Raw genomic sequence first — 17,058 nt, forward strand, 5'->3', positions numbered from 1 at the left:
TGTCGACAAACTATAAATTTTATTGTGACAAATATTTTTATCAATAGTGTATTTGTCAATTGATAAATTTTGTTAATAATTTATAATATTTATTATTGATATATATTTTTGTTAATAATGAATTTATGGTAAAATATATGTTAAAATTTTCATTTTAAACTTCAATTATTTTTGGTAAAAATTTTTATTCAGTCCGTTACTAATTGATTTTTTTTAAATAAATTGGTGCTAAATGAAGTTTTTAGAATTTAGGATAAAATTCATTGTTATTTTGAAAATCTGAGTAAATTCATCGGATAAATGTTTCATTTTCTAAATATGTGAATGAATTTATCGGTAAAATGTACTTAAAATCATTCGTCAAATCCAACTAAAAGAAGAAGAAAAAAATTGTTTTGTATTTAACAATCTTTTATATTTAATAGTTTTTAATGAGAAGTGGTTTATATTATATACACAACATTAGAACTGAATTATCATATGGTTAATGAATTTCAATTTGCCAAATTTAAGATAAATTAATTTTCATCTGGCAAATTCTTTAATATATATTTTAAAATTTTATGTGATAAAAAAATTTTGTCTTAAAAAATTAATTATTAATTTTTTATCTGAACAGTTTTTTTTATTAATATTTTATTATTAAATAATTTTTTCTTGAACAGAACTAGAGAAGAAGAAAGAGTTCCCAGATAATTAAACTGAAATGAGTTTTTAAAAATTGAACCATAAAATAGTATACTCAACTTTTAGTAAAAGTGAAGCAGTTTATTTAGTATAAATTAACTATAGTACACCAGTTCTACTTAACTGTTAACCCGTTTTAATATTATTTAATTAAACTTCAAAACATAAAAGTGTTTCATCCTATAGATAATTTTTTCTTTTTACCAGACACATGTTAAATAGTTCAACTTACGGACAAATTTTTCTGTGAGTAATGTCGCATATCAATTCAAAAATATCCATTAATATCAATTTACCAATATTTAATATATTGTCAATAATTATTAATAAATTCTATAAATCTGTTTTTAAATTTTATAAATGAATATATTATTGACGAAATTTACATTGTTAGTAATCCATTGGTGAATTATAGACAGGTTTTGCTAATGAATTATAAACAGATTTTACTAACAACCAATATCTATTGATAAAATTAAATATTTTTATAATATATATATATATATATATATATATATATATATATATATATTTATTGTTATTTTATGTTTGAGTAGAAGATTACCTCTTATCTTAATTTATTTTTAAAAAATTTAAAATATGAGGAATGAAATTTAATGATATGTATGGAATTTTTGTGAGATAGTGGACAATATAATATCAACGTGTTATTTTTTTCTATAAACAGTAATATTTTCGCGAAAATGTTTAATATGCCTTCCTTTTCTAAAATACGTATGTATCTTCAATTTTATACTTAAAAACAATACAATTTATAAAGTCAAAGTACATTTAAAAACTTACCCACTGAGAACTAAATTCAGGTAACAAACTCAAAATCCGGAAGATAGATAATAGCATAAAATGACATTCCTGCCTAAATATCACATAACTAATGTCTAAGAAAACACAACATAATTAATAGAAGGAGTTAAGCAATGTGTCTTACATAATTAAGCAATGTATCAGTATTTCATTCCCCTGGTGATTGCATTCTTTCCAACATTATTACTTTTAACTTGCAATGGCGCGTAGTTGCTGATAAAAAACATATCGTTTGTAGATGGATCAAACCTCAACAAAGTGGCTATCCCATTCTTACTGTTTTTGCTTCTGGGTTTCTTTAACACTTTTGTAGATTCTTCCGTAGCAGTGACTCTTTTAACGTAAGCACGGAGCATTGATCCTTCGTAAGGGTTTTTCTTATTCCCGTTGTAGCTCCTGCAACTCTGCCGTCTCTTTGTTCCATTCCAATGATTCTTAATACTATTTTCAGTCCTTCCAGGTAGCCTCTTAGCAATCTCTGACCACCTGTTGCCAAATTCCTGGTGGGCTTTTATCAGAATCATGTCTTCCTCTAAGTTCCATGACTCCTTCTGCATAGTTCATACACCAAAAAATGATGATTGTATGCTCCATATTACTAATACTGAAGGGACAATGATATTTTGACAACACTTTTTTACAACGGAATACGTGTCATTATTTTATTGGTCTATTTAAATTTATGTTTAAAAAATATTTAAAACGGACCAATCACAAACTGCCACGTATACGTTGTCAAAAAGTTGATAAAAAACTATTGTTAAAAGAAATTTTTCCAATACTGAAGATAGAAAAAAAAAATATTAGTTTATAGAGTATTATATAGAGTAAAAGTAACATTACGTTGATATTCATTTGACATACCTAATAAAGATAAAATGATTATAAGAGAACAAATTTTTATAATCATAAAAAAATAAATTTAAAAATAATAAAAATAGTATCAAATAAATATAAAAAATTATGTAGGAAAATATCATTTCTCTACTATAAATAAGCAAAATTGGACAACCATACTTTGCGGCTGTCTGTAAAGCTATGAATCTCGAACGACATATACAACATAAATATGTATTTTTTTTTTTCAAATTTAAGGCACAGATGCAGAACAATATTGAGAATATGTGCTATTTAATTTCAATAAATAAAAAATACATTCAGAAATTTTCTCACTCCATAACATCATTTCTCTCCAGAAAATATACAATTTAAGAGAGAAAAAAAATACCACTCAAAAATATTTTATTTCCAAACTATAATAAAATATCGATTTCAAAGAATTTATCATTGGGGGCGTGGCAAGTAGGATGGATTTAATAAATTTTACATTTCAAATTATAAAATGGATGGTATTAAATACCTATTAACTTTCTTTTTTATTAAATGTTCAATTTATTTAATAAAATTTCAGGTCAATGTATTTATTAATATGTTTTTAAGGATGATGTCTAATTTATCAATAATTAAGTAACATTTAATGACGAAAAAAGATGTTGGATTATTTTTATGTTAAGTATAAAGAGAAAGAACTATTTGATTTTGAAAAATAAGTGATAAATCAGAAAACATTCATGAAATTAAATGAATGTAATGCCATGTATTTTTTTTTTGTTGGTTTCAGTAATAAAATGATCACGTGAATTTACTTTACTTATTGATTATTTATCAAAAATAAGTATAAAACTTTAAAAAAAGGCACAGTTAAATATTATCTCCTGCTTATATTTCTATACATATATATATATATATATATATATATATATATATATTATAAAATTAAATTAAAAAGAATCAACCGTACCTTGTCTTAGGATGGACAAATCCTTTATTAATTATAAACAAACTGAAATGGTACGGAACACAGACACTTATTAGAAATCATTAATTCTCTTAAAAAAATTACTAAGAAATTATATAAATGCAGCTTTGATTAAGTAAATATTTTTTTTTCTTACAACGATTATCATTAACTGCACCTTGTTTATGTATAATTTATTACATAAATTTATGTGTTATTCGTTTAATAAGTTTAAACTTGAATCTCATAAATATGATTAATACCAAAAGTTGTATGTATATATTGATAAGAATGGAAGGAAGAAAAACCCTAATGTTTGGCCGGAGATGATTGTGCCATCTTTCTCGACATTGCTTTCCAACTCTGCCGCACATCAACTTTGCAATTTCTGACCATTTCTTCGCTCCAAATTCATTCACCAACTCCACAAGAGCACTACAAAACCCACAAATTTCGATTTAATTAAACATTAATAATTTTTTCAAATTTCTTTTTATTAAAAACACGTCAAAAACAAAATAAAAGTTAATGATAAGTTTTACATATAATTGTTTAAATTATTTAATAATTTTCATTATATTATTACCACTAGATAAATAGTTTTCATTAATAAAATATGGCACTAATTATTCTATTTTTCATGATGAAAAAATGAGAAAAATAAAAGAAAATGAGAAAAGATTGGAAGAACAGATGTTATTTAATATTTATATACCTGTCTTCTTCGGGAGTCCACTGCCCTTTGATTATATTATGAGTAGCATTGTTGGTATTCTTTTCCATCTCTACCATCCTTCGATAAGTGTCGCTGTGAAATTCACTCATACCCAATCCATACTCATTAGAGAGACAGAAAGGAGATGATGGTGACATGGGAGAAGAGGTTTCAAAAGGATGAACCATAGTTTTCTGGGAAAAATCCCATATGATTTTGCCTTCTTCAATTTTGCTGTTGTTCTTTGGTGCTAACATCACAGGCTGGTGACTGTTAATGTTAACAAAAGAACCATCACCCAAAGAAGGGGTTGGTATCCCATACATGGGGGTTACGATGGAGTTGGAACCGTCCATCAGAAACGGAGGGTTGTGGTCTTGAAAATGGTGGAAAACATGGTTAGGGTTAAACATGATAGGTTGAGATGGAGGAATGAAAATGGAGCTTTGGGATGGGAACATGGTTTGAGCGTGTGGATTCAAGTAGGGGATTATGGGACATATACTAGAACTCCATGGATCGAACTCCATGTAAAAATGCTCACAACAATTCAGCGGGTTACGAAACAGAGACTGAAAGAGAGAAACTTGTATGTATGTATGCAGATATAGTAGAGGATTCTTACAGTTATATGTAGTGTTGGACTTAGAATTGTATGGTGAATAAATTGATGTGTATGCTTTCTACGGTCGTGATTCAAAGTTACTGTGTCTGTTCGTGTTCCACTCTTTGCTGTGTTGGCAAGAAAATGTGACTTTATTCAACTTGTTTTAAAATTTTGACAAGAGTAATGAATCATAAACATTAATTTATAAACCACATTGTTAAGATGGAAGGATAACCATAATTTTAATTTGTTTCTATCTAATAACTAGGTTTTATTAATTATTTTTACAAATTAAAATAAGTCACATTCAAATTAGTTAAGACCATACAGGTACATAATCATCTAGGATTTATTTTATATATATATATATATATATATATATATATATATATATNTAGACAACATTTTTTTGACAACATTTGAACATTGATTACGTGTCAATCTGTGATTGGTCAAAAATTACTCCACAATCAATAATAATAATAATAATCATAAACATTATTGTGGAGTAATTTTTGACCAATCACATATTGACACGTAATCAGTGTTCAAATGTTGTCAAAAAAATCTTATCTAAATATCATTATCCATATAATATATATCATCACTTTGTAACTCCTCATTAATTTTCATTAGTAATTTGGTTTATTGAAATGTATTATCTTTTATATTTATATAGTTTTGATGATTTTGCCCCTTCCAGTAATGTTCTTTAGTAAAATAAAAAAGGATAAAGATATTTAGACAACATTTTTTGACAACATTTGAACATCATCATACGTGTCATTGTGTGATTGGTTCATGGTAGTGTCATTGTGTCATTTGGACCAATCACACAATGACACGTATGATTGATGTTCAAATGTTGTCAAAAAAATATTACAGTGAAATCGTCAAGTCTTATATGTTGTTTAATTAGTGAAGCGGAGAACATGGTACACAATGGTTTACTATTACCTACTCAGTCCCAAGTTGGATTAATGCATTGATTATTGAATAATAATTCTTTTATACACCTAAATTTTTTATATTTATTTGAGCATTATTTATTTATTTTTTATTTTTTTTCTTAAAAATTACAAAAAATTATATTTTTAGAACCATTTTATTCTTATTTTATATGTTAAATGAATGTAAAAGTGTATCATAGTATTATTATTCTTGGTCAAAACGTATTCCGAATTTTTGTAATAATAATATTATTGTGTAAGTACACATGAATATATTCAGTTTTGGTCTTAGTCTTCTACATGTACAAGTTATACTAACAAATGTTTTTTTATATATAATAATAAAAAATAATGGTATGATACATTTTTACATTCATTTTACACATAACGTAAAGATAAAATAATCTTAAAAGTATAATTTTTTTATATTTTTTTAAGAAAAAGAAGAGTAGAAATAGATATATCAAACCAATTCTATGTCAATAAAAAGTAAACGTAGAGAATATAAAATATAAATTAAGAAAAGGTTACTTACATTATCATGTGTAACATTAAAATAGAAAATATTTTTAATTTAAAATAAATAATATATTCTTTAACCTCCTCTATTAATCCTGATAAAAATAATTAAATATATTAAATTTATGTGTGAAACTTATCCAATATTTTTTTATGAATATAAGTATGAGTCAAGTCCATACTAAGTAGGTAATATAAAAATAAATAAATACATTAATCATATTGTTGGTTGGACCAATGTTAAGTAAGAAAAATAAATTTAAAAAATTCATTAATTATAAACGGTTCAGAAACTAAGTGTGCTAAATTAAGTTTCAAATTCAGATAAATTTAGTAACTTACTATTGAGTTTTTCTTTACTCTATTGAATTTTAAAAAATTTAAAACTTTTCAATTGAGTATTAGGAATGTAAAACTTTTCTGTTAACGTTAAAATAAAAAATAATTTCATAATTTAAAATAAATAATAAATTCTTTAGTATCCTTTAATCCATGTAAGTCATCTAACTTGTCCAAAAAAATATAATATTTATTAATATAAGCATGAGTTCAGACGACGTTAAGTAAACAATATAAAAAATTAAATACATTAATCATATTACATAGTGATATATATATTTAAATCTCTCCTAAGTAAGACTACTACCATGGTGCAATGACCATCCTTCAATCTTGAAGTTGCTTTGCTTCATCATAAACATATGATGAGGAAGCCTCCAAAGCATCTTATTCCACACATCAAAGCATCCTCAAGAACTTCTTTCCTAATCTATTTATTTTCACTAAAAAAATCAAACCCAAAATTCACTAAAAAAATCAAACCCAAAATTCACTAAAAAAATCTAACCAATCCTAGGATGCCACGTGTCAATCTTTATGTCTCCCAACAAAACGAACTACGTTCACACCCACCGTGGGTAAAGCAAGCCTAATCCTTGCAAATACGGTTGGTTCTAATCCCCAACTACAAAGCCCATATATAGGTCCATAGTTTTTAAAAAGGTTTAAACCTCTTTTTGGTCCCTAAGTTATGAGAGGATGTTCAGTTTAGTCCCCGCTTTTAAGAATGTAAATCTTTGGTTCCTAAGTTATAAAAAATGTATCAAATGAGTCTTTTTTTTATGTTTATGGTCAAAGTACAAAGAGCAATCTAAAGTGTTGTTATTATTAAGAAACAAATCAGAACAATCTAAAGATGTAGTAGTTACCAAAAACAATATTTCAAGTAAAAAAAGGACTCATTTGATACATTTTCTATAACTTAGGAACTAAAGATTTACATTTTTAAAAACGGGGACTAAATTGAACATTCGTTTATAACTTAAGGATAAAAAGAGGTTTAAACCTTTTTAAAAACAATAAAAATTCTATCTTATAAAACCATTATTTTCATTAAATTTCTTTTTGTGGGTACTCTCTAGGATACTTGTACACTCACACACATTGTCTGCTATTCACAATTATTATTTTTTTTAAATTTAATTAAAATAAAGGTTTGAGTATTTGTGTAAGATCCTTGCGTCGTCCCGCTTTTTACTTTTCTATTTTTTCAAAATTATTCAAAAATACACATTTTTTTTAGACGTCTGTATGTCCGTCTGTGTCGTCTAATGTTTTTAAAATAAAAATACAAATATTCATGTGATGTTCACGTTATCTTAGTATTTCATTTTTAAAATCAATTCAAGAATATGATTTTTTTTCTCTCTCTTGTGGTTCTGATATCTCTATAATCATCCTAATACTAGCTATATTTCTCTTTCTTCAAAAATATTAAATATATATATATATCATAATTAAAAAATATCATCAGTTTTACTTAAATATTTTTTTTTTAAAAAAAAATTATGTGATCGTTGATTTTAGGGATATCTCTCTTTCTTCAAAAATATAAAAAGAGAAATATATAAATTTCAAAATTAAGAAACATCAACATTTTTACTTAAATAATAGTTTTTTAAAAATTATGTGATTCTTGATTTTACATAGTTAATAAAAATAAATAAAAATGAGAATAGTCTTGTGAGGTTTATTTTAAAAATATTCAAAATTTTCAAATATTTCTTTAATTAATAATTACAATATTTTTTATTTTGGATTATGAATGAAAATATATAAGATAAGATCAACTTTTTTAAGAAAAAAAATGATTTTATTCATTTTATATAACATTTAATTAGTTATTGTTATGAAAATAGATAATCTAGTTCTATTAAGCCTCATTCATTACAGATTAGTTACTTAATGAGTCAATCCAACTCGACTCAGTTATTAGTAAGCTAAAAAACTTCAAATCTGGTCTGATCTATCACGGGTTGATGGTTAAACAGGTTGGTTTACTAGCTCACTTAATTATAAGGTAAAAATTGCAATTTTTTTTTTAATTCAAATCTAAATAAATTTCACTCTAAAATAATGTTAAACTTTGAAAGACAATTCAAAATAAAAGAAGTATCATACAATCCGAATATAATCCAACAAACAAATAAGTTTTTAATATTGATAATTTTTATGTCAGTTCTCCGTATATAAGATTAGATTTGAATGAATAAATCCATAATATTTTATTATCTTGAAACATCTTTATTAATTTCCATCTACAATATAATAAAAAAGGTGTTACATAATAATAATATTGAAAAACAAAATAATAAATAATTAAATTAAATTAAGTACAACCTGATTTACAAGGAGTTTAGTCTGAATGAATTAGGTTTTAAATGGACTGAGTTGTTTTGAGAATTAATTTTAGTAAAGATAATTATTTTGGAAAAAGATAATCTCTTTTTGCATAAAGCTACCGTTCTTTTTGCATAAACGCACCTGGCAGTTAGAGATACATTTGGATAGAAGCTGAGAAGGTTAGACATGCTGCTTAGGTTACGTAAGAGTAAGAGTAGAGTCAATATTTTAATTAAGTTTTACCTTTGTTGGCAGTTAGTTTTACCTGTTTGATTCACAACGCGCAACATCCCCATATTCTCTCCACGCTTTCACAGAGCTCGAACAATCATTTCTCTTTTCTTTCTTATCTCTGCCGATTGAAGACACATTCTCAACACGCTCATCTTTGGCTGATCAGTGCAACATTTCTCTGTAATTGAATTCTCATTCACTGCAATTTTTCTTTCCAACATTTAATTTTAATTCTTCTACTTCTTTTACATTCTCCTATTGCACTTTCCAAATTGAATTTACTGTTATTCAAACTCTTTAAAATTAACCTATTAAAACATTTACAATTTACATTTTACTGCACCTTCATCGATTTCACATTTTGTCATGCATGCATTGTACTTCACTTTCATTTTTCTGATGTTAGATTCAATTTCAAGTTACTTTTACATGCTTTATTTTTCATTTTGACCAATTAAAATGTTTTTAAATTGCTTTTCCTGCTATGATATTTACTTTTACTTTCTGCATCTGCATTTTATTTCGTATTTCATATTTCAACTGCTTAGTTCATTCTAGTTATTACTTCGTTCTGACTTCTAAGGAACATAGTTTGATTGTTAAATTTTAGTTTTAAATTTTGTTTCCCAGTTTTCATGCTTTGGTAGTTAGTTTAGTTAATTCTGTTAAGTGTAGAAATTTAGGTTTAGGTGGTGAATTTTTTATTCTGTTTTCTAATTCAAGTTGTAATTATTGTTACATCATTTCCATACTCATTAAAACATGTTTAATCATTCATTTATAGTTTTCAAGTTTGATTTCCAGTTTATACTAGTCTCATAGAATTAAGTTTTCAGTTTCCTAAATTTGGGGATTTTTTTTAGACTCTTTTGTTAAATTCATAGTTCCTATATGAAATTAAAGTTGTTTTAAACTTGTTTTAATAATTAGAATATGAATTCATGCATTGCATCTCATAGAAAATCATTTTCCATTTTCTGCACACTTGTTATGATTCTTAAGGACTGTCAAATCTGGTTTTAAGAATGTTTTTACTGGTTTTGCTTTTAGATGTTGCTAAACATTCCATTTGCGTTCATGTATAAGTTCAAACATGTTTACATTGTTTGCAGTACCTTATTTTACATTTTTTTAGCATTTTGTCAAACACCTTGTTCTTATTAGATTTTCATTGAGACATATAATCAAACAGCTTGCTTCCTTGCATTTTTACACTATTTTAGGAAGATTTAGAGTTAGATCATATTTCTATATTTTTTTTTCAAGTTGATTTACATGGTAGTTAGTCATCACATAGCATTAATTCATCACCCCATTGTTGACTGAGACCTATTTTAGTTTTAGCAAATCACCGCTTACCTCGAGGACCACTGGAGAACCAAAAGCTACAGGGTCCTTCGATGGCCAAAGTAATAACAAATGTTGCTGCCTCCCTTGGTGCCAAGCCTACCACAACTCATGAAGACGCCTCACTCAATGCTACAATTGCCTTTTTTATTTTATTTATGTTGCCCAAAGAAAAGGCTTCCCTTTCAGCACAAACAATAACATCAATAAGGAGAATTGGATTATAAAAAGAAGAGAAAACAATTCCATTGAGTGTTTCTCTTACAATGCTTTTCTATCAGCGTCATGATAGGCAGCGGTGGTGTCTCAGACTCCTCACGAAGAGTCCATCGGAGTGCAACGCGGGTTGGATTTGCCCTTCGGTGATTTTTTGATTCGGTTCGTTAGGGAGCATTTTGGGAGAAAAGGTGAAATGGGGAGGAGGGAATCTGATAGCAATTCAAGCCCACAAGAAGATTACAATAATACCATCAAGCCCAACGAATAATCTAACTCAAATATATCAGCAAGAACCCGTAGAATACCTAAATATTTAGTTGATTATAAATTGTGAATAGTTGGACTGTTTGGGAGAGGAAATATTTTGTTATGAGCTGTCAGTTTGTTAGTGGATCTATTGAGAGTTTATTATTTTCATATCTCTTTTATATATATGCCTAAGTAATGAAATTGAAGGGAGAAGAGTTTTCCTCTTTTCTATATTTCCTCTCTCTATTCTGATACAGGAGGCTCCTTGACCTCGAATCAAGGCATTTTCATATATCAATTTGGTGCTTTCATTGAGAGACGCGAACATGACTGTCACACCCCATTTAATACCCCTCCTTAGTGGGGTACATTTGTCAAGCCGTCCCCTCTTCCTTGGTGATTGGGAGACCAATTCTGCCAAATATTTAATTCCCTTTCTCCGTGATCCGTGTAGCAGCTGAAGAACTGTGAACTTCCAGGAAGTGGAAGTCAGGTGGCAAGCTAGGAGTGGTACGGACGTTCTAAGTGGAGGCAGTATTTAAGGTGAGATTGAAACCTGACGCCACTTTTCTCATACAAACCTTCTTCTTCCTCAAAGCTCCAACTCTCTGAAAACTCAAAATTCTCCTCCTTCTCTCCAAACTTCCCAATCTTCTCTCTAAATTTCTAACCTTCATCTCTTCTCCGATCACTTGTATCCATTCAGGATTCTTGTTACCGGCATCAAGACCTTCAACTTGCACCAAGCAAATTTCCGTTCGGGACTGGTAAGTGTCATGATCCTTGAAACCTCTTTGTCTTCTTGCATGCATGCACCCTTAAGGCTTGCATGTAACTGTTAAACCATTTTCTTTGAACCCACTTTGGTATTTAACACTAGAGCTTTGGAAACCTTGAAGAGATTGTTGCCGTCCACTTACCTTAGGAGTTTAACTAGATTAGAGGTAAGGGAAGCTTATAATATTTAATTATAATTTCTTTGTATGATTTAGATTGTATGATGGTATGATTTAAATGGTATGATAAAATATGATATGCTGCTGTATGAATTGTATGATATGTATGAGTTTTTAATTCTGTACTTGGTATGAAGTATGAAACTTAGAGAAAACATGAATCTGTGGTCGAAGGTCATTAGGACCATTCGGTCCTCCCCTTTAAACCGTTCGGCTTTACAAGTGTTCGGTCTTAGACTGACACTTAACCTATGAAGCATTTGGTTTCATAATATTTTATTATTACTTACCTAAAGAATGTTCGGTCATGTGAAGCGTTTGGTCATAAATCTAGTGCACAGTCTTATTAAATGCTTAGTATAAATTAGTATTCACTATGATTTAGTAGTACTCGGTCTTACACCAAGTGCTCGGTTTTGAAGTGCTCNNTCATAAACCAGCCTTCGGTTATTTTAGTACTCGGTCTTACACCAACACCTAATCTTTAAAGTACTCGGCTTATAAAATTATGTAATTGTAAAGGTGCCTGGTCTCATACTGTTACTTATTTTCCAAAGAGTGTTCGGTCTTGTACTGACACTCGGTCTATCGAAGAGAACTTTGTTATTTCACAAACATTCGATCTGATTTATATAGTACTCGGTCTTGTAAATTGTATTCAGTTATTAAGCGTTTAGTTCTTTTCATAAATCAGTTGTCTTTGAATTTCCTGGTCTTGCTTGATACTCGATTTTCTTTATGATAGAACATTCGGTCTCTTATTGAATTTTCTTGACACTTCGTTCTCTTCTGTGTTAGATCATTCGGTCATGCACTAGAGTTTTCTTGGATAATTAATCTTCCTTTAAGAGCCAGACCATTCGGTCATGTCTTTAACTTGGTTTTATTACATCGGAAGTAATGGTGTGAAATTGATTGAGTTTGATTGAGTAAGAGAATTCCAATGGAGGAATATCTCTTGAAGTGGTGATGGTTGGTAAGGTATGAACATGGTCAGACTCTGGTTGTCGTCCTGATCCTGATATTCCGTGATGACGTTTTCTCATGTAGAGAAAGGTTACTCATGTGTGGGAATGGCAGGAGGTCCGCGGTCATACGAATAGATGACCGTTTGAGGACTAACCTCGGGTGGCAGCTGATAAGTAAAGGCAGCTACTACACCACACCGGGTGCTAGGGACGTCGGGCTACGTGGTTCATACCGTCCGGACACTGTCTTAGTAGTCGATCATAGATGAATGAACTTAGGATGCCTGTACCAGTGATTGTATGAATAAAATGTTGACTGGTTAAGTTTGTGTGTTTATTTGTACGATGAAATGATTAATTAAATTTACATAAGATTACCCTTATCTGTCATGTCCTTGTGTATGTTGTCGTTCGGTTATTCCCTTCAATGCAATGATCATCCTTTTGGGTGTGAGCAGAGGGCATCTTGGAGGATACCTTGGAGGCTACTCTGGAGGATGCCGTGCAGGCCGAGCAACTCGTGGAGGCCGTGCCTGAGAGTTATGCAGGACCATCCGGTCCTTAGGATAGTTTCTTTTATTTTAGTTTCTTTTGATGTTGGCCGTTAGGTCAATGAACTTTATCTAAGACCATTCGGTCTATTTTGTAAATGCTGTATCCCAATCTGACTGTTGTACAACTTTAAGTTTTAATGATATTTCCTACCTCTTTCATCCACCTATGCTTATTCATCACTGTTCTCACTTATGATTCATGATAACTCCTAAAATAAATTATAGCTTCTGTTATATATTTATTGGGATGTTACATTAACAGACCATAATACCCGTTCCAAATCTATCACCAATTTGGAAGAAGCCATCCTGAAACTCACCGTCAACCAAAACGAAATCACCAACCGTTTGGATGCCATTGCATCCCAACTTACCTTACGTGACCCTCTCTCTCCAAAAACCAAAGATCGTTGTTTACCCTTTCTGAAATTAGACGTTCCCCAGTTTGATGGAACGGATCCCATGGGCTGGATCTTTAAGATCTCCCAGTTCTTCGAGTATCATCAGACACCAAAGGCTGATCGGCTTCAAATAGCTTCTTTCTACATGGATGGACCAGCCCTTAGCTGGTTTCAGTGGTTGCATCGGAATAACATACTTCCTTCCTGGCATGAGTTTCTTCAAGCGTTGGAGGTTCGTTTCACACCTTCGTATTATGACGACCCACGCGGATCTCTCTTCAAATTAACACAAAAAGGTACGGTTCAAGACTACCTGAATGAATTTGAACGACTTGCTAATCGTATTGTTGGTCTCCTTGCCACTTTTCTACTGAGCAATTTTATTTCTGGGTTAAACTCGGATATACGCTGCGAGGTTCAAGCGTTGCAACCGCAATCGTTGACACAGGCGGCATCTTTGGCCAAATTATAGGAGGATAAGCTTAACGACCAACGCCGAAATTTGCGTCAACGGTCCCCTATTATGCCTTCTCTTGGTCCTCCATTGTTACCTACCCCACCGTCAAGATCGTCGGCAACACTACCCAACCTGCCTAAAACACATTATAAGAAATTGAGTCATGAGGAGATGTTGAATCGTCGTGAGAAAGGACTGTGCTACAATTGTGATGAAAAATTCAGCCCCGGGCACAAGTGTAGGGGTCGTTTCTTTTTATTGGTTGCCATAGATGAGGATGACGACATAAAGGGGGAGTCATCGGCCCTTGGGGTGGACCCTAATTCCCTTCTTTCAGAAGAAAGAAGTCTGACCCACAATGAAGCCCAAATCAGCTTTAATGCTCTAACTGGTTTACCTGCCCCAGAAGCACTAAGAATGGTGGGCCACATTGAAAAACAGCCCATCACTATTTTAATTGATGGGGGAAGTACCCATAACTTTATTCAGGAAAGAGTTATGAAATTCTTGAATTTGGCAACCCAACCCACCAACATATTGAGGGTCATGGTCGGCAATGGAAGTGAACTGGAATGCCATAGTATATGTCCAAAAGTCAATCTGATGATCCAGAACCATATGTTTGCAATGGACCTTCACGTTCTTCCTATTAGTGGTGCGAATGTTGTTCTCGGTATCCAATGGCTAAAGGAATTAGGCCCAATCTGCACTGATTATTCTCAACTCACTATGAAATTTGTAAAAGATGGGAAATTGGTTGAATTCACCGCCAATGCCCCCCACAAGCCCAATGACATTTCAGCCCACCAAGTCAAACACATACTACAAACACATGGCGCAGCAGGTTTCTTCCACATCAGAATACTTCCTAGTACACCTTCACAATCTCAACCAAATATCCTTACTCATCCCATTACTGACATCTCTGCCCTCTTACACAAATACCGTAAGCTTTTTCAGAAACCTCCCTCACTTCCACCGTCACGCCATAATGATCACAAAATCCACCTCCTCCACAATTCTGCCCCAGTCTTTGTGCGGCCCTACAGATACCCTCATTTTCAGAAGGCTGAAATAGAGAAACAGGTAGAGGAAATGTTAACCAATGGTATGATTCAGCCAAGCCATAGCCCTTTTTCTTCTCCGGTACTGCTTTTTCTTCCGATCCCAATTATTGATGAACTGTTAGATGAGTTGGGTGGAGCTTCTTGGTTTTCAAAATTGGATTTACGCCAAGCTATCATCAGATCCGAATGAATGCTGCAGACATTCAAAAGACTGCATTTCGAACTCATCATGGACACTATGAGTACACAGTCATGCTATTCGGGCTTTGCATTGCTCCTTCTACCTCTCAAGCCGTAATGAACGAATTGTTAAAACCGTTTATGCGAAAATTTGTGATCGTTTTTTTTTACAATATCTCGGTTTATAGTTGTTCATTGGAAGACCACCTTCACCACTTAGAACAAACATTCCTACTATTGTTACAGGGGGAGTTTTTTCTAAGGGGTTTTAAATGCTTGTTTGTCCAAACACAGTTGGAGTATCTAGGGCATGTAGTTTCTTCTGCGGGAGTTGCACCTGAACATTCAAAAATCCAGGCAATGGTGGATTGGCCAACACCAACCACTATTAAAGCTCTTCGTGGTTTCTTGGGTTTAACAGGATTTTATAGGCGATTCATAAAGGGATATGCTNTTATCNCCTCACCCCTTACGACTCTCCTCAAGAAAGANGCATTTAGGTGGTCCACAGAAGCTCAAACTGCCTTTGATACTTTGAAGAAGGCCATGACAGAGGCACCAGTTTTAGTCCTCCCAAATTTTGACTTGCCCTTTGTTTTGGAGACAGACGCATCAGGTGTGGCCATGGGTGCAGTTCTTATGCAGGAAGGACATCCTATAGCATTTCACAATAAAACATTTTGCCCCAAACTCATGCGGTCTTCAACATATGTGTGTGAACTTCACACAATCACTTCTGCTGTCAAGAAGTGGCGACAATATCTTCTTGGACACTCTTTCACAATCCTCACAGATCAACGCAGCCTCAAGGAGTTAATGTCAAATTATTCAAACTCCTGAGCAACAAGTTTACTTGTCAAAGTTGCTAGGATTTGATTATTCCATTCAGTATNAAGCAGGAAAAACAAATGTCGTGGCTGATGCCCTCTCACGATCCCAAGACCTGGGTAACAGCCAGTTTTTAATTCTATCCATGCCTCGTTTTGTGTTTCTAGAGGAGCTTCGCAAAGCTCTACACACGAGTTCAGAATTTGCTCAATTATTCAAGGCAGTACAAATGGATCCTGAGGGTCATGAGAACTATAGTATCCACCAAGAATTGTTGATGTATAAAGGAAAGATTTGAATTAATCGTGAAAATCCTTTCATTCCACTGTTGCTGGAAGAATTTCACACGACACCATTAAGTGGTCACACAAGCATTGCAAAGACTTTATCTCAACTCCAACAAAATTTTTATTGGTAGGGCATGCGTGACAGTGTCCAGAAGTTTGTGGCTCAATGTGCAACCTGTCTGCAGACCAAATATGAAACCAAGAGACCCGTTGGCCTACTTCAGCCTTTATCTATTCCCTTGGAGTCGTGGGTTGATTTGTCATTAGACTTCATTACAGGTTTACCGCTCTTTCAAGGAAATACAGTCATTTTAGTGGTGGTTGATCGTTTCTCCAAAGGTGCTCATTTTGGCATATTACCCACTCAGTTCACTTCATTCAAGGTTGCTCAACTCTTCTTGGACATGGTTTGTAAGCATCACGGGTTTCCCCGTAGTCTGGTTTCTGATCGGGATCCCGTTTTCATTAGTCAGGTTGTGTGGCACCAAACTTCGGATGAGTACATCCTTCCATCCAGAAACTAACGGA

At 31.7% G+C, this 17,058-nt stretch overlaps 1 protein-coding gene across 1 annotated transcript; it reads right to left on the bottom strand.

Annotated features, from left to right (window-relative positions):
• Window positions 1-1,652: 1,652 nt before the first annotated feature.
• On the bottom strand, window positions 1,653-4,555 carry LOC106773360 (transcription factor MYB115-like). The gene is made up of 3 exons (XM_014660058.1): window positions 4,026-4,555; window positions 3,619-3,745; window positions 1,653-2,063 (listed from the first exon to the last, which is right to left on the bottom strand). The coding sequence occupies exons 1-3, from the start codon at window positions 4,553-4,555 to the stop codon at window positions 1,653-1,655; spliced, it is 1,068 nt and encodes a 355-aa protein (XP_014515544.1).
• Between the last annotated feature and the right edge of the window lie 12,503 nt (window positions 4,556-17,058).

This window comes from Vigna radiata, chromosome 9, assembly GCF_000741045.1.
Source record: "Vigna radiata var. radiata cultivar VC1973A chromosome 9, Vradiata_ver6, whole genome shotgun sequence".
In the NCBI taxonomy this organism is placed as follows: Eukaryota; Viridiplantae; Streptophyta; class Magnoliopsida; order Fabales; family Fabaceae; genus Vigna; species Vigna radiata.